Raw genomic sequence first — 18,976 nt, 5'->3', positions numbered from 1 at the left:
CTTCACCATTTTCACGACTCAGGGGCTCCTTGGGGAAATGACCCCAAACCCACTGCCGTCAAGTGGATCCTGAGTCATAGCAACGGCAGAGGACAGAGGAGAACGGCTCACTAGGATTTCGGGGACCGGGAGCAGACAGCTTCATTGTTCTCCCAGGGAGTGGCTGGTGGGTTGGAGCGAATTGCTTGGCTTGCAATTAGCAGTCACTTAACTCACTGCGCCACTAGGGCTACTTCTTGGGAAATCAGGGCTGTCTACGGTCCCTATATCTTGAGAGTTGAGAAAGCGCACTTATGCCCAGGGCAAGATGCACATTCAGAAAATACCCGAGAAGACCCCATTCATTTTCCGGACTGAGTTAGCCTACCCTAGCTGAGCTACACAGCTAAAGAGCAAACACTTCAGCAACCAAACTTCAATGTTTCCAGGAAAGCAATATTGGTAAAAACAGAAGTTGCAAAACACATGGACAATTACAGCCTTAACCGATTTTTAAAAATAGCAGTAACACAACAGTAAGTCCAGGAAGGGAGAAGAAAGAAAACCTTCATCGAGTTGTCCAGAGAGGTAAAATGGTGCAGCCACAGTGGAAAACAATGGGGCAGCACCCTCCCCAAATTTCATACAGAACTACATTTACACAGTTCCCCCCAGCCAACTTAAATATAGAATTATATTGACCTAGCAATTCCGCTCCCAGAGCACACTCAGACAATTGAAAGGAAGGGCGCAAACAGCTATTTGTATATCAATGTTCATTCCGGTACAGTAATATTCACAATAGCCCCCAAAGCAGGAATAACCCAAATTTTCATTTGGGTAAGCAAATGGGGCTTATTTATTTATTAGCTATAAAGCAAAATGAAGTCCTGATACATGCTACAACATGGGTGGACCCTGGAAAACATCTGGTTAAATGCAATTAAGTCAAGCAACACACCACCACCACCACCACATTTCCTATGATGTCATAGATTTGAAATAGATAGGCACATGCGTAGACACAAAAGTAGGCTGGTGGGTACTAAGGAGTGGTGTGCAGGGAGTGGTGGGGAGCTATCGCTTAATGGGTGCTGAGTTTCTGTTGGGGATGATAAACAAGTTTTGGAAATAGATGGTTGTGATGATTGTATAGCATTGTGAATGAAATTAACACCCTTGAGTTGTATTCTTAAAAATGGTTAAAATGGCAGATTTGTTTTGCTGGGTTTTTGTTTGCACTTTTAGTTTTTATTTTCTTTGATTTTTGTACTTTTGTTCTATTATATGATAATTAAAAAAACTTATTGGGGGATTTTACAGCTCTTACAACATTCCATCCATCAATTGTATCAAGCACATTTGTACATATGCTTGTACATAATATTTGTACAGATGCCATCATTTCCAAAGCATTTTATACTTGAGCCCTTGCTATAAGCCTCTCTTTATTCCCCTCCTTCCCCCACCCTCCCACCCTTGATCAATTATATATTGTTATTATTATTTCTTATCTTACATTGTCTTCCTTCACCTACATTTCTGTTATTTGGCCCCTTGGGGGGGGGCGGCGGGGTGTGTGTCTATATATCCAACCTTGTAATGGGGTCCCCTTTCTCCCCTTTCCCCATCCCCAAACATCCCCCTCCCCTCACGATATCATGATATTGCTACTCCCATTACTGTTCCTGATGGGTTTATCTCTCCTGAGTTCCATGTGTTGAGAACTCTTATCTGTTCCGATGTGTGTTCTCTGGCCTAGCCAGATTTGTAAGGTAGGACTGGGTCATGGTAGTGGGGGCGGGTAGTGGGGTTGTGGAAGTAAAATGGCAAATTTCATTATATCTATTTTATCAAATTTCTTGTTCAAAAAGTGGATGCTTACTGCAGGGATGATAGAAAAGGAATGCATTTATTTGTCTTAGGTTTCTATTGCAGTTTTATATTTACAGTAAAAACAATTCCAGGATCAAGGCATAACCTAAGGATAATATCAAGATAGTCTGTGCCCTTGCAGATGTATTCTCCACCTTTCCCACATTTCTCCCCGTCTCCAAAGGATTATCTGTATGGACCACATAAATCAACTGCACAGCATTCAACACCCATGTGAGAAGAGGCTCCAATAGACAGTAAGGGCAGGATGGAAGCTTTCATCCCATGGGGACCAAACCTAAACCCACTGCCATTGAGTCAATGCCAACTCATAGCAACCCTGTGGGACACGACAGAACTGCCCCTGGATCTATTTCTGGATGTGCTACCCTGTCCAAGAGCTCTCCTTTTTCATTAATACCACAGTTTTGATTACTGTAGCTTTACAGTGAGTCTTGAAATTAGCTAGTGTATGTGCTGTTTCTGACAGGTTACGAACTGGAATTTTTGCATATTAGGCCAACGGGGCACCTCTGCCCTACAGAAAAATAGGGTTGCTGTGAACCCAAACGATTCGAAAACCCCTAACCACAGCTGCACTCCATTTCTGTTCTTCAATTGCGCTGGTTATTATGAATCTTTTGTCTTTCTGCATGAATCTTGGAATCCATTTGTTCGTTGTACAAAATAACTTACTGACATTTTGTAGGATTTGCATCAAATCGGTACATTGGTGGGAGACTAAACAATACTGAGACTTTGCAAAGTCCAGTAACAGGCCTACCCGAGCTTGTTGTGGCTAGCTCCTCTTGCTCTCTCACTGCGGCCTTTGCAGGAGTGCTTCACTCGGCCCTTGCTCCTCGACTTCCCTGCGTAACTTCAATATGCCCATTATGGGGTCGCCAAGAGTCGGAACAGACTAGACTTCAACAAATTCACTATCTGGTTAGTGTACTCCTTCTTAGCACTCTCCACACTTTTAATGTTACGTTTGTGTGGTTCTAGCGGGAGAAAGACGAGGCTGTCTAATCCGGCAGAGTTACTGTCTCGGAAACCCCCACACAACCCAACGAGACACTGCAAGGTCCTGCGCCATCCTCACCATTGCTCCTGTTTTCAGTTCCTCTTAACGCAGTCTTTGCGTGAACCCTAGGTAAGAGTAGACGTTTCTGGAATAAGTGAATAGCGGAGACAGCAGTTCGAAACCTGACGCGGAGAGAGATTTAGTTCCGCAAATTCTCCAGAACGTCGTGTAAAGCTACAGGTTTATGCCCCGACGTTTTGTTCCGAAAACTCCAAGAGAGGGCACCACGAGAACGCAGGTGATGCTGACCTCCCAAGTCTCGGGGCGAGCTCTCGCGAGCGCCTGCGTACTGGACTCTCCGGATCTACGCAAGCGCGTGGGGGCGGGGCCTGGTAACCCAGGCAACGTACCGGAAGTACCTTGCTGCTTCAGTCTGTGGCGGGCCTGGCGCTTCGGAGCCAGCGCTTCCCGCCTCTGTGGAGACAGCCGCTGGGAAGCTGCAAGGCAGGTTGCGCTGCCGGGGTGGGAGCTACGGGTCCTCAGGGTCCGGGGATGTGGGGTGCAGGAGTCGGTAGGGGAGTCTCCCTCTTGTCCCCAGGAGACGCAGTCGCCTGCTGGAGGGTCCGAGCTACGGGAAGCGCGGGCCCGTGGGGTTTGCGTGTGTGCGTGTGTGCGGGTGCCCGTCTGGGGGAGGGTGGGTCCCGCGCCCACCTGGGAGCCCTGCGAAGGCGCACTGCCTGCGGGCCCTCTGCGCCGAGCGACGAGGCGAGCGTGCAAAGATATCCAAAATAGAACTGTGGTTCAACTGAACTCCAATCCGTTGTCAACGCCTTTCCCTACCCGGGACCGTCTATTTTTTGGGTGGAGGTGAGAGGGGACTAACTGCGCAGGTCACACTTTTAATGTCGACTGCTGTACTTGTTTAATTCGATGGACGCAGTCCCACGAAGGCACGGGCTCCTTCTACTTTCTTGCTCTGTCCAGTGCCTACCTCTGACCTTCCCAAATATTAACTTGACTGGAGGTGAATGAATAGATGGATGATCAAGTGAATGCATTGAGTGGAAGGGAAACTAATGAGAAGAATTGCAGGTGGAACAAAAACATACCTAGTTGAGATGGAGGAGAGGGAACAGAAGGGGAAGGTATTTTAGGGAAATGATGAATAGCTTCTGCTATCTCATTGGCTAAGAGTCAAGAAGGAACAGAAGTTGATAATGTTTAAACCAGACTATCTAGAACAGTGGTCCTCAACCTTCCTAATGCCATGACCCTTTCATACAGTTCCTCATGTTGTGGTGACCCCCCAACCATACATTTATTTTTGTTGCTACTTCATAACTGTAATTTTGCTACTGTTATGAATTGGGCGACCCCTGTGAAAGGGTCTTTTGACCCCCAAAAGGGTCGTGACCCACAGGTTGAGAACCACTGATATAGAAGGATGGTAATGCTGACCCCAAACTCACAGCCATGGAGTCGATGCCAGCTGAGCAAGCCCGTTTATTCAGAGATAGGAATTGGGTGTGGGCATGGATATTGGACTGTATTTAGGAAGTGTACACAGTAGGTAGTTAGAAATGAGTGTTTAGTACCTTGAGGAAAGGTGTAAATCATGGAATTGGGACTCATTTTCACGGTGTATTTTTTGGGGCCAAATTCATTCATTGCTTGGCTCTCAGGAGTAGGATGAGATCACTAACGCAGGATGTCAGCCGTCCTTGGTGATCTGGAAAGTTAGCTCCAGGAAAACTGGGACTAGTTTAGACTTGTTAGATTGTATTCCAGTGCCCAACTAGTGTCCCGACACGTGGTAAGAGGTTGCAAACAATTGTTGGATAAGGGGACAGGGTGTTCAGTGGAAAGACTGAATGTCTAGGGATAGAACTGGGTGAAGATTCTTGATTAAGTGGTATCAGAGGCGGGCCCAGTAGGCACCTAAGCAGAAAAGGGGGAAAGAAAAGCTACTAGGAAGCAATTAATATTTTGAATTTTCTTTAATGAAATACGGATTTTATGGGTTGTTCTAATCTTATTATTTTGTCTCTGCAACACTGCAGACATCAGAATATCTCCTCAGTCCCATAGTTCAACATGAAAACTACAGCTCTCCTAAGACCTTTGGCTTTATCTGTGACAACACTTATTTGTTAGATCACAAAGACTGATTCTTGAAGGTCGAATCGTCATCCTACTACTCATGCCTCTATCAATTTCTATGCGAATCTGAGGAAACAAAACAAAACAAGCCATCTTTTGTTTGGGCTTATTGTATTTACCATCGGAAGTCACCTTGCCTTTACAAACAGCCTAATAGATTCTTTTCCTAAATTTCTGCTTTTGTTAGAGTTGGGGACCTCACTTCTGAAATAAAAAGAACATGAGCTTGTTGTCAACTGTTTTTGACTATTCATAAGCCTTTGCATGCTAAATATTCATGACTAGGTTTTCACAATTGAGGCTGATGGAATTTCAGCCTCTGAATAGGTATATGCTAGTTTAAAAATTACAACTTGAAATAAAATATTTTCTAAATTCAAGGATAACATGGATTCATTGCAGAAAGATTAGAAAATGTAGACCCAATTAGAGAGAACTCAGTTCTAGCAATGTTTTTTAGCATGTAGCATGAGTTTAACAATCAGAGTGCCAGATAGCTGTGACCTAGATTTAATCTCTCTAAGTTCCATTCTGCTCATTAGGGGAAGGGAGCTAATAATTGTTTTTATGGTCATCAGTACCATTAGTTCCAAAATAGGATTTAGCATGTGCTAGACAAGGGTCTCAAGCACCTTGCATATTTTATTAGCTTTACTTCACAGTTGGCAAAGCTGGGATGTGCATGAAGACAGTTTGGTGTCAGACTCTGTACTCTTAACCACTACGCCTCAAGTGTTTCTGAGGTAAAATGTGAAGCACTTAGTACAAAATACGTGCTTGTTTTACTAATTATGTATGTGTGTGTGTACGTACATGCATACTCGTATGTGTATATGTACAAATATATATATGTAGTTTTATATATATCAAGGGAGACTTCAAAATTACATGGAAGAATTTTATCATCTTTTAATTCCATTTCTCAGTGAACATTTTGAAGCCCCCATATATCTATATAGAGACACACACACACACACACACACACACACACACACACACACACACACACGGTGGTACAGTGGTTAAGAGCTCAGCTATTAATCACAAGGTGGCTGGTTTGAACCCACCAGCTACTCTGGGGAATAATCTGTGGCAGACTGCTTCTGTAAAGATGTATAGTTTAGAAACTCTGTGGGGCTATAGTACTGTCCTGTGTGTCGAACAACCTGATGGCAATGGGTTTTTGTGTGTGTATGTGTGTACATGTATATACACGTGGGTAAATCAAAAAAATATCGCTATGTCAAGAAATCAGATGATGCATTGGGCAAATCGGATGCAAAAGACTTCTTCAAAGTACGAAAAAGCAAAGATGACACACTGAAGACAAAGGTACGCCTGAGCAAACCATGGTGTTGTCATTCTCATGCGTGTGAAAGCTGGGCCATGAATACAGGAGGCTGCAGAAGAGTGCATGCCTTTGGATGATGGCGTTGGAGAAGGCTGAATGACAGAGTGTCAGAAGAACAGACACATCTGTCGTGGAAGAACAGCCTAAGAAGAAGCCAGATGCAAACCCTAGATGTGCTCTCAAGACTTTGGAGAAGGACATTGTGCCGGGTAAAGTAGAGGGTCAGTGAAAATGAGAAAGACCCTCACGGAGGTGGATTGACACAGTGGTTGCAGCAATGGGCTCAAACATAGGGACATTTATAAGGATGGTGCAGGACCGGCAGTTTTATTTTATTGAAATATGGTTGCTGTGAGTTGGTACTGACTCAACGGTACCTCGCTAACAACAATAGGAGCAACTGTTTCCTCAGCTAACAAAGAAATCTTGGATGCAGAAATATCTGAAGACTTCAATCTGACATTTACTGTAATTTGTTGACCCCAGGATCGTATCCCTTTTCTTCTTTCATGATCAAATATGTCAATTCCTATGACTTTCTTCCACTCCCATCCTTGCTGTTATCTGTAATACGTTAGCAAATGGCAGAATCATTCTATTTCTTCAAAAGAAAATGTCTCTTCTGGGACTTTGCAAAGGTTGGAAAGGAAAAAGAAAACTACCATTGTTAATCATGTATGTCCTCATTGAGCTGTCTGCATGTTGGTGGTGTAGATTTGAAGTAGTAACAAGAAAGGGATGTACATGGATAACCCTGTCTGTCTATGCAAAAGATATTCATAGTTTAATACCCCAGAATTTGAAATCAGACTGCCAGTATTTGAATCCAGGCTTTAGCATTACTGAATCAGCTTGCTACTCTGAAATATGGCAATAAAAATAGACCTGCTCCTTAAGATTACAGTGTGGAGTCAATGAATTCATACACGTAAAAACACCTGGGAGTTTGTATGCAATCCTTTTAGCTAAACTATCAAATACATTTTTAAAATGCGAATGAATGATTATAGCCAAAAGAAAATCTTAGAAACCTTTGTTAAACCAAAATATCAAGATGTGAAGATACTGTTTCTGGACAGCTAGGTCTATAGACTTATCTCCCTAACCTGTACTGGAAGCATCCTGTGTTCTTCAACCACGGTCAGAAATGGCAGTTTTAGAATCCTCAAGGGACTCAAATCATGTTCCCTTTAATAGCTCTCTGAATTTCAGGGGGAAAAAGAAGTCTGAAAGAACCAGACCAGGACTGCAGTGTGGATGGGGTAAGGATTCCCAATGAAAATCATAGCGGTTAGCCCTTGCTAACGCTAAGACCGAGTAAGTGCATTGTTGTGATGGTAAAAAAAAAAAAATTCCTTGGCACAAGGAATTCCCTGGTCTTTTTCTTACCATTGCAGTTTTCCATTTTCTCAAAACTTCTTCATAGTAAATTTCTCTAATTGTCCTATGTTCTCTGGGGAAAAAACCCCAACCCTATCAAGAGTACCCCTTTGGGATCCTAAGAAGCAGGCATCATAACCGTGTGAGCTGACGGTTTACCTGCTTTAACTCGCCTGCAGAACTCCTGGGAAGCCACTGTTTAGATTGGACCGTTTTCCCCTGAAAGTACCTAATGAGACTGCAAGTGTTAGGGACAGAACTCGGCCATCGCTGATGGCACAGACATGTTTAAACAGGTTTTGTCTGGAATAAATTTGTACATATATGAATGGGAACCATTGTAACTGTACTTTGGGACTTACTCTTGTATATGTGTTGCTTTTTGTAGTCTTGTATGTGTGTGTGCATAAATATGTATCATCAAGCCATAGTGGTCAGGTGCTTGAAGCTTTTTTTCTAATTTTGTATGTTTAGTTCCGTGTTCTTAGCATTATGGCTATTGTAATAGTGTGAAGCAAATGCTGGCAATTTACAAATTCTAGTTGTAAAATTAGTAATCATCTGTTTATTTCCATGTATGAGAAATGGTGCTCTATCTCATTAATTTCTAAAATTTAGCTATCATTATCTTATGGTAAGTGCATTTGTACCTGGTAGTGATTCAGTGTTTAAAACAGAACTCAAAAAAAAAAAAAAAAAATAGAACTCCATGTCTCTTTTGCCATCTCCCCGCTGCTGTGTATTCATTTTGCTACCACGTGGATGTTGGTTTTCCTATGGATTTGTATACTCGATGGTAAACTTATGACTACTGTTCTTGACTCGATTTTAGGGTATAATGTCTATATTCCTTGAGCTCTCTAGTAAGCAGATATTTAAGTTAATAACTCTACCATAGTTAATCAATGGCAAAGTAAGAGAATTAAGTATTTTGGTATTCTGTTCCTTTTGCAATACCTACATTTTTCTAATGGCACGCTAAGATTTGTTTCGTATTTCCTAGATGTCTTTTACCCCCCTCGGTGATGCTTAATCATTAATATGGTTATTACTTGTAGATGTCATTTATCCGAGTGAACCGCTACTGTCCCCGGGGAGGGGGAAGAAAAGTACTGAAAGTAAAGAAGAAGAACCCTTCAGTGAAGCAAGAATGGGATGTAAGTCTAAGTGGGGTAATACAACACCTTGACACAATCCTGGAGCAGTCGATTCTGGTAGCATGGCCCCGGCACGCGGACAGTGCTCTGAGCTCTGCTCAGCCTGTCATGGGGCAGAAAGGGTTTCCAGGCACCGGGATAAGTTAGACTGTGGAGGGATTTTGAATACACACATCCAGTCATTACACTACTTCCTCTGAAGAATTGGAATCTTAAGTGGTAGGCACTGTGCCTTGAAAAAAAATCCCCATCTCAGATTTAACTGAGAACCTTCTGTTTTGGGTCCACTTTAGCTAACCTGTGTTGCTATTTGGGTCCACGTTAGCTAACCTGTGTTGCTATTTGGGTCCACGTTAGCTAACCTGTGTTGCTATTTGGGTCCACGTTAGCTAACCTGTGTTACTTTTTGGGTCCACTTTAGCTAACCTGTGCTGCTATTTGGGTCCACTTTAGCTAACCTATCTGCTATTTGGGTCCACTTTAGCTAGCCTGTGTTATTGAAATCTGAAATTTTCAGATTGTTATGTAGGTTTGCATAACAATCCATGATACTGAATTAATGTGCGTGGCATTTTGGCTGAAAAGAAATGGGTGATCCTTGCTTTCTTACCTCCTGGGGGTCTTGATCACATCCAAAGGCTGATCAAATTCAGTACAAAGGTTCTTAAGCTACCACCCATGTCTGAAATGCCTTTGGACTACAGTCTCTGACTCCTGCTTTGATTCCCCATGATATTTCATCTTTCTCTGCATGGCACTTTGGTTTCGGCTTACTCTCTGTGTGCAGATTAAGAGTCAGGAACTTGTTTGAGTCTCAGAGGTTCTTTTGCACTTGGCTCCTTCTCCATTGTGGCCAGCCACGTTAGCCAGAGATCCTCGACAAACTGGGTGAGTGTGACTTCTCTGTGCTTAGATTAACTGGCTATACAATATAAGGGTGTGACTCTAAGGAAATGATTTATTCAAAGTCGGGGCATAAATATTGTCCCTTCACCGTGGTCCCTCTGGAAGGTTCACTCTTTTTCTGATACGTTGTCAGTGTTCAAAATAGAATGGGAACTAATCATTTGAAACTGCATTCACAGCCTTCCTCGTTTACCTTGTTTTCTCGGGTGTTAAGTATGGTGGGGGTGTACGTAGGGCAGGCAGATCTTTGTTTTCTGAAGGTTGACTGACCTTGGGAAATAGGAGTGAAGTCTGGTGAGTGATGAACGAACAGCCAAGCAGAATAATACTATATTGATAGAAGATATTTTCTTGGATGGCTTTTAAATCAGATGTAAAGGAAATTCTATAGAAAATAGTTGTAAGCAGTATTAATGGAATTAAATCTTTACCTGTAGGAACAAATTCTGAGCACCTTACTTATTTGTATGTCTAGGTTTTATTATAGTCATTATTAAAAACAATTGTCATCACCTTATACTTCTACCATGCCCGTTTTTATTTATTTTTTTATCATTTTATTGGGGGCTCAGAACTCTTATCACAATCCATACATACATCCATTGTGTCAAGCACATTTGTGCATTTGTTGCCATCATCATTCTCAAAACATTTGCTTTCTGCTTGAGACCTTGGTATCAGCTCCTCATTTTTCCCCTCCCTCCCTGTTCCCCCCTCCCTCGTGAACCTTTGATAATTCATAAATTACTATTACTTTATCATATCTTACACTGTCCGATGTCTCCCTTCACCTACTTTTCTGTTCTCCATCCCCCCAGGGAGGAGGTTATATGTAGATCCTTGTAATCAGTTCCCCCTTTCCATCCCACCCTCCTTCCACTCTCCGGGATTATCACTCTCAGCACTGGTCCTGAAGGGATCATCCGTCCTGGATTCCCTGTGTTCCCAGTTCCTATTTGTACCAGTGTACATCCTCTGGTCCAGCCAGATTTGTAAGGTAGAATTGGGATCATGATAGTGGGGTGGGAGGAAGCATTTAGGAACTAGAGGAAAGTTGTATGTTTCCTTGTTGCTACACTGCACCCTGACTGGTTCGTCTCCTCCCCACCACCCTTCTGTAAGGGGATGTCCAGTTGCCTACAGATGGGTCTTGGGTCCCCAATCTGCACCCCTCCTCTTTCACAATGATTTTTTTTGTTCTTTGATACCTGATACTGATCCCTTCGACACCTCATGATCACACAGGCTGGTGTGCTTCTTTCATGTGGGTTTTGCTGCTTCTAGGCTAGATGGCCGCTTGTTTACCTTCAAGCCTTTAAGACCCCAGATGCCATAGCTTTTGATAACCAGGCACCATCAGCTTTCTTCACCACTTTTGCTTATGCACCCATTTGTCTTCAGCATTCGTCTCGGGGAGATGAGCATACAATGACATGATTTTTTGTTGTTTGCTGCCTGATACCTGGTCGCTTCAACATCTCATGATCACACAGGCTGGTGTGCTTCTTCCATGTGGGCCTTTTTGCTTCTGAGCTAGATAGCCTCTTGTTTACCTTCAAGTCTTTAAGACCCTAGATGCTATATCCTTTGATAGCCGGGCACCATCAGCTTTCTTCACCATATTTGCTTATGCACCCGCTTTGTCTTCAGCGATCGTATAGGGAATGTGAGCATCATAGAATGCCAGTTTAATAGAACAAAGTATTCTTCCATTGAGGGAGTACTTGAGTGGAGGCCCAATGTCCATCTGCTACCTCAATACTAAGCCTATAAATAGATACACAGATCTATTTCCCCATCATCATATATAAATATATTTGCATATGTACATGCCTTTATTTAGACCTCTATAAATGACCTTTGCCTCCTAGTTCTTTCCTCTATTTTCTTTTACTTTCCTCTTGTCCCACTATCATGCTCAGCCTTCATTTGGGTTTCAGTAATTACACTCAGTTACATTGCCCTTGATCATGCTCTACCAGGCCTTCTACACCCTCCTCATCACTGATTTGGATCACTTGTCCCCTTGTCCCTGGGTTTGTTAACACCACTTCCTTTCCCCCACTTCCCCCTCTCCTGTGTCCCCTGGAATAATCAGCCCTGTTGATTTCTCCTCCAGATTGTTCATGCAGCCTATCTTATTTAGACAGACCTACAGAGGTAATAACATGCACAAAAACAAGACAGCAAAACAAAGCAACAAAAGAAAACAAAACAACAACAAAAAGCCAATGACAAACAACAAAAAAGAGAAGCGTGTAGTTAGTTCAAGGACTGTTTGTTGGCCTTTAAGAGTGTTTTCCAGTCCAGTCTGATAGGGTGCCATGCCCTGGCCCCAAAGTCTGTTTTTGGTATTCCCTGGGGACTTCATTGCTCTGTTCCCCTTGCTGTTCTGTTGCACGCCCTCAGTGTTTTTGCCTTGGTGTGGTGGGATCAGATCAGGCATAATTCCCACACTGTGTCTCCAGTGTTGTCCTTTGTAGGACTGTGGGTCAGTGAGGGATGCCGTGTCTCATAGTGGGGCCGGCCATATGGTCTTCTCTGTGCACTGGCTGTTCTGAGCGGGAATATCGTCCTCCAGGCTTGGTGGGCCAGGGTATGTTCCACTCTCTCTTCCTCCCTCTTCATTTGTTTCCATGTGTTCTGATCAGACATGTCCCTTTCCCTGAGCTGCAGCTTCAGTGCTATCCTCTGAAATAAATTCTTCTTGGGGGAGGGCCATGCCCATTTTTAAATAAATGTAAGAAGAATAACTAGTTTGTTTATGTTTGACCTCCCATAATGCCCTTTATTTAAAAAATTAATTTTTAACCAGTTTTATTGGCACATAATCCTCATCATACAACTCAATTGTTTAGTTCTATCAAGAAGAGTTGTACAGTCATTACCACAATCAATTTATAGAACATTTTTCTCTTTTCTTGTACTCCTTGTTATTAGCTCCCCTGCCATACCTCCAAGACACTATTAATCTAGTTACTGTCTATAGATTTACCTATCCTTGATTTCATATGCTGTAAAACTTACAAAAACAAACAAGCAAACAAAACTAAGAACAATAACTAAATAAAATAGAGAAAAACCACAATAGAAAAGAAAGAAAACCTTAAAAACTTTAGACAACTTTAAAATGTGTCAAAAAGATCATATAAGGCATTAAATTTTAACCTAACTACCTCTGCCATTATCCACTTTCCAACACAGTCTGCATGATAGCAAGGCTAAGAATGAACTTTTTTAGGCTTGAGCTAGATAAAACCTACAACCAACGTCTTTGGTCTTTAATACATCAGAAGCTATTTCACTAGGCTCAGTTTCCTCGTATTTGTCACCACTTAGACATAAAACTCCGTCCCGCTTCCCCACCTTATCTTCCTGATGTGGGTAGCAAACTGAAGTCATTTTGGAAAGGACCTAGTTGCAGGGCCACTGCATCGAGCAGTGTAAGCTGTGCACAGCACAGTTCCAGTCGGCCAAGATGGCAGTGGCATCTCCTGCAGTTGTGAAATGTGGTGGCCTTGCCATGTTGGCCAGGTGCCTTCTGACCCAGGATACGATGCCCTGGAACCTTATCTGTCATTATTCTGGCTTGTACACATCCGACGCCCACTGTGGACCATGGAGTCCCTGGGTAGTAAAAATGGTTAGAACTTTGGGCTGCTAACTAAAAGGCTGGGGGTTTGAGTCCACCCAGAGGTAACTCAGAACTAACTTCTGATGATCTACTTCCAAATAATTCAACACTGAAAACCCACACAAGGTGTCACCATGAATTGGGACAGATTCAGTGGAAATTGAGTGTGCATTATACGGACATGCTTTATAACATTTAGAGTTACCTCGTGGAATTATGGAATTCCACGGAATACAGTTTGAAAGCTAAAGCTTCCGTTAAACTTACTTATTTTGAGTTATAATAATCTTACCTTGTTCTATTCATTGCTTTAATATGTACCTGATTGGTGGCTCTGTGCTCATTTTCTGTAAGACACCTAAAAGTAGTCTGTTATTTCCTATTTTCTGTATGACACTTAAAAGTAATTTGTTACTATTTAAATTGAGAATACTGGTTCCTGGAGAGAAGGACTCTTTGCTTTCAGAAATTTGAATCACTGCTTAGCTATGTAGGAGGCCTGGTTGTGTAGTGGGTTAAATGCTAGGCTAACGGAGAGGTTGGGCCTCAAACACACCAACCACTTGCACCACAGAAGAAAGATGTGGCGATCTCCTTGTGCAAAGTGTAAGCCTTTGGAAATCAGGGGAGCAGTTCTACTCTGTTCTGTAGAATCGGTATGAGGTGGAGTCAGTTTGATGGTTGTGCTTCCCATCCATTAAAATGCAGTGCATGCTGATCTTTTATTAGGAAACTTTCTTTTTTTTCTTAAAGACCGTCTTTTTTTCTTTTCAGAATACTGTGAATGATTTAACAGTCCATCGGGCAACTGCTGAAGATTTGGTAAGTTTGTCGTTATCAGACCTCTCAAGTTTAATGTTAATGTATTTTTTGATATTTGGTTTCTAGCCTTCAGACTAGAATTCCTTAGAAGTTCCTGGAGTTAGTTGAGTGACAGTTAAACCTATTTATGCTTATTTGAGGGTGCCTTCACAAAGTTTGTGGGAAAATGGAACTAAAAAGTGTAACGGTTGAAGATGCACTAGGCCGGTTGTGGTCCTTCTTGGTCTCCAACTTCTGGTTCTCTCTCTGATCCTGTGAGGGCTTAGCCACCATGTTCGAACCCCCCCTCCCCCACCCGTCCAGGGTTCCATCCTGAAGAATGTGCTCATCAACGAGGCCTGCTGGGATCGCAGCTCGAGTGGCATGAACCTGCAGAGCATGGATTTGTCCCACGTCTCCCTGGTGCAGCTCACTCGGTGCCTGTGACCGCAACCTAGCCAGGGGCGTGCTCCTCACCAGCACATCCAACATACTAAAATGTGCCGGCAGTGAAGACATCCTCACACTGGGCGAAAGATAACGGAGACACATTGACGCTGGTGTTTGAAGCACCAAACCAAGAACAAGGTTCAGACTATGGAATGAAGTTGTTGGATTTAGCTGTTGAACAACTTGGAATTCCAGAATATCTGTGTAGTGAAGATGCCTTCTGGTGAATTTGCACGTATCTGCTGAGATCTTGGCCATGTTGGAGATGCTGTTGTTGTGTCCTTGTGAAAGATGGAGTGAAATTTGGGGGAAATAAGTGGAAAACTTGGAAATGGAAATACTAAGTTGTCGCAAACAACGTTGATAAAGAAGAGGAGGCGGTTCCCGTAGAGATGAATGAGCCAGTTCAACAAACTTTTGCACTTTGATACCTGCACTTCTATATAAAAGCAACTCCATTCTCTCCTCCAGTGACAGTAGTTCTGCAGATGTAGACCTAGGTGTAGAATGTAAAACTGTGGCTGTGGGAGACTTAAAGTACTATTTGGCCTCCAAGATTGAGGATGAAGGATTTTAGACTCAAAATCCAAAAGCCAAGAAAATAAAGCAAAGCTCCTTGAGAACTGCTTCTGAGATGCCAGCATGGACTTAAGGCTTTCTGTTACCAAATCCGCACCACTGAGTACGTATGCAGAGTACATGTTTTCTGTAAATACTCTTATTCACCACGCTTACAAAGTTTGTTTTTTAAAAATAGTCCAAAGTCACCCCGTCTGAAGAGCCATAAGGAAGAGGCGAGCCAGTCAGGGTGTGGAATAGCACCGACGAAACACACAACCTTCCTACTGTTCTTTAATGCTTTGTCCCCACTCCCCACCCCCACTATCATGACCCCAATTCTGTCTTACAAATCTGGCTAGACCAGAACGTGTACTGGTACAGATAAGAGCTCGCAACACAGGGAATCTGGAACAGATAAACCCCTGAGGACCAATAAGGGGAACAGCGATACTAGGAAGGGAAGGGGGCTGGCGAGTAAGGGGGAACCAATCACGGGGAGTAAGGGGGAACCAATCACAATAATCGACGTATGGGCCACCTCCCAGCAGGAAAGTGGGTAAAGGGAGACAGCGGTCGGTGTAAGACATGGGGGAAAAAATTATAAATTATCAAGAGGACGTGGGGGGTGGCAGGAAAAAATGAGCTGATACTGAGGCTCAAGTAGAAAGAAAATGTTCTGAAAAAGATGACGACAACATATATACAGATGTGTTTGACACAATGGATTGTGATAAGAGCTGCAAGAGCCCCCAATAAAATAAAAATTTAAAAAAAGGTAGTCCAATGTCAAATTATTAACCTAGGAATACTACTTTCTGTCCTACCTAGAAGTACTCTTAATACTTTTTATTATAAAGGGTCTTAGCTAAATACTGTTTCAAGACTGTCTTTTCAATTCAAATAAAGTTATCTGAATTTCAAACAAGAAAAAATGAATTAAAAGATAATCCTGTGCACTTTTTGAAGCCTCTCCTCCCCACCCCCACCCCCAGTATAGTCACTGCTTGTCTATCAGTTGACCCTGTTGTGCCTGCTTATGTGTAAGCTATGCACCAGCACTGCAAGTGCCAGCAGGATCCCTTGCGGTGAAAGGTTTCAGCAGAGCTTCCAGACTAAGACAGCCTGGAAGGAAAGGCTGTGTGATCTGGAGACTGGATCTCAACATAATAGCTTTTCTATGTCTTGCTGGAAGATAGCCCCCTCAGGTTGGAAGACCCGACACAATAGCCCCAGTAAAGGACTAAAACTTATCAAAGGTCATGGCTTACTCAGAGTCTTAATCATAGTAAATACTCACAGTCTTTTTTGAGGATAATAATGATACCTAATTAAACTTTTTTTTTTCATTTGGAATATGTTCAAACTTACATGAAAAGAGAGAAAGCAGTAAAAATAACTCACAAACTGTTCCTCTAGTTGCAGGAGTTATCCAAAGATTTTGCTACAGTTGCCTCGTTATCACAACCTTTTTAAACTCTGATGCAGAAGCTTTAAGAAAATCAGACAATATGTCGTTCTTTCAATTTGCATTTTAGAAACATACTTTCTCTTTCTACCCATAGGTCATTGTCACACCTAACAAAAGCAACGTCTATCTAATACGCTGTACACATTCAAGTTTCCTTGATTGCATAAAAACTCAACGTTTTCATTGGTTATTTAGAATAAAGATCCAAAAAATTCTTAGATAACTTTTTTCCCCAATGATTTTATTGGCATATACTTCACATATACAGTTTAGTGATTCAGTCATATTAAGCAGATTATACATTCATCACCACAATCACTTGTTAGCTCCCCTCTTGTCTCCATCCTCTCCTGCTGTGCCTCGGGTAATCTGCTTACTGTCTATAGATTTCCATATCCTGTACTCCATATACAGAAAATCATACAAAACACAAACAGAAAGCAAATAAACAGATAACCCCCTCCAAAAAAAGCCAACAACAGTGACAAGATAAAACAGAAAAACCACAATTGAAAAGAAAGCAGAAAATATTAAAAATTAAACTTTAAAATGGGGCAAAGGGGAGCTCAAATGATAAGGCATATTACATTTTAACCTAACTACATCTGCTATAATCAACTGTACAATGCTCTCTGTCTGATAGCAAGGCTACCTCGAAATTGACTTTTTATTACATGGCAAAAGCTCATTGGTATATTTTATTGGACAGCATATGGATCTTGTTAATACTCATAGTTTCCAATACTAGAGCATGTAGCAGGCTAAACGTGTGCTTTATCCCGTAGCTACTTCAGTGAGCTCCTGTCCATCTTAATGCGTGTGGCCCTCTGCTGTACTTCAGGGCCACTGCTTCTTGGGATGTGTGTACCTCTAAACCCCTACTTCCACCATTTGTACGGCTAGAGGAATGCTACAGTGTTATTATTTCTTTAATCATTTTATTGAGGGCTCGTACAACTCTTATCACAATCCATACCTTCATCCATTGTGTCAAGTACATTTGTGCATTTGTTGCCATCATCACTCAAAACATTTTCTATCTACTTGAGCCTTTGTTATCAACTCCTCATTTTTCCCCTTCCCTCCTCGCTCCCCCCTCCTTCATGAACCCCTGATAATTTATAAATTATTATTTTGTCACATCTTACACTGTCCGACGTCTCCCATCACCCACTTTTCTGTTGTCCACCCCCCAGGGAGGAGGGTATATGTAGATCGTTGTAATATGTTCCCCCTTTCTACCCCACCTTCCCTCCACCCTCCCTCCAGGTATTACCACTCTCACCACTGATCCTGAAGGGATCATCTGTCCTGGATTCCCTGTTTCCAGTTCCTATCTGTACCAGTGTACATCCTCTGGTCTAGCCACATTACTACAATGTTATTCTTGATGATTATGTGAGTTTCATGAAATGATTGTGACTTGTGCCTGTGATTACTCTGTTTTGCCCATTTCATACTGTGAACCTGTGTGTGTATAATTGTACATGTAGCCAAAATGTGTAACACTTTTTAAAAATCATTTTGTTAGGGGCTTGTACAGCTCTTATCACAGTCCATCCACCCATCCATTGTGTCAAGCACATTGTACATATGTTGCCATCATCATTTTCTTTCTATTTGAGCCTTTGGTATCAGCTCATTTCTCCCTCCTCCCCCTCCCTCCCTCATACCAAAAGGATTCTTAACTTTATTATGTGCAAACCAAAACAACCTAGAGCAAAACATGACAAATCAACTACCATTGAGTCAGTTCTGACTCACAGTGACTCTCTATGGCTGTACCTCAAGAATAAAAATCTTTACAGGAGCACGTAGCCTCATTTTTCTCCTGTGAAGCATCTAGTGAGTTTGAACCGCCAACCTTAGAGCTTGCACCCCTAGATTTAACCCACAGTACTGCCATAGCTCCTATTATGTGCAGCATCCTCTCAATATTTTAACTTTGTATTCACTTCTGTGTAAAACATGCTGGCGTTGGCCTGCTAACTGATGTAAAGGCAACGTCCCCAGTTGCTGTTGAGGCCACTCTAACTCATCCTGCCCATGTCAGAGTAGAACTGTTCTCTGTAGCCTTGTCAGTGGCTAGGGTTTGGAAGAAGAGTGCTAGCCTTTTCTTCCAAGGAGCTGCTCAGGGTAGACTTGAGCCTTCAGCTTGTCAGGAAAGTTAACAGCTGGGCTTGTTAGCGCTGTACACCTATCCAGACCTTCCCAAATTGTTTATTTTACC

General features: G+C 42.4%; 1 protein-coding gene and 1 pseudogene across 3 annotated transcripts in view; both read left to right on the top strand.

The window, feature by feature from the left end:
- Positions 1-3,321: 3,321 nt before the first annotated feature.
- Positions 3,322-18,976, top strand: part of SPICE1 (spindle and centriole associated protein 1) — a 58,106-nt gene continuing 42,451 nt past the window's right edge. For all 3 annotated transcript variants that reach the window (XM_045286184.1, XM_045286183.1, XM_045286182.1), the window contains exons 1-3: positions 3,322-3,382; positions 8,828-8,926; positions 14,241-14,288. In XM_045286184.1, coding sequence (XP_045142119.1) covers positions 8,828-8,926; positions 14,241-14,288 — 147 coding nt within the window. In that variant the 5' untranslated portion in view covers positions 3,322-3,382. The remainder of the gene's footprint in view (positions 3,383-8,827; positions 8,927-14,240; positions 14,289-18,976) is intronic.
- LOC105978938 lies at positions 14,455-15,294 on the top strand (annotated as a pseudogene).

Source organism: Echinops telfairi, unplaced genomic scaffold (genome assembly GCF_000313985.2).
Source record: "Echinops telfairi isolate 266 unplaced genomic scaffold, ASM31398v2 ScPeMD7_6;HRSCAF=24_0, whole genome shotgun sequence".
Taxonomy (NCBI): Eukaryota; Metazoa; Chordata; class Mammalia; order Afrosoricida; family Tenrecidae; genus Echinops; species Echinops telfairi.
The sequence above is the reverse complement of the archived record's forward strand: the minus strand, read 5'-3'. Positions and strand labels throughout refer to the sequence as shown.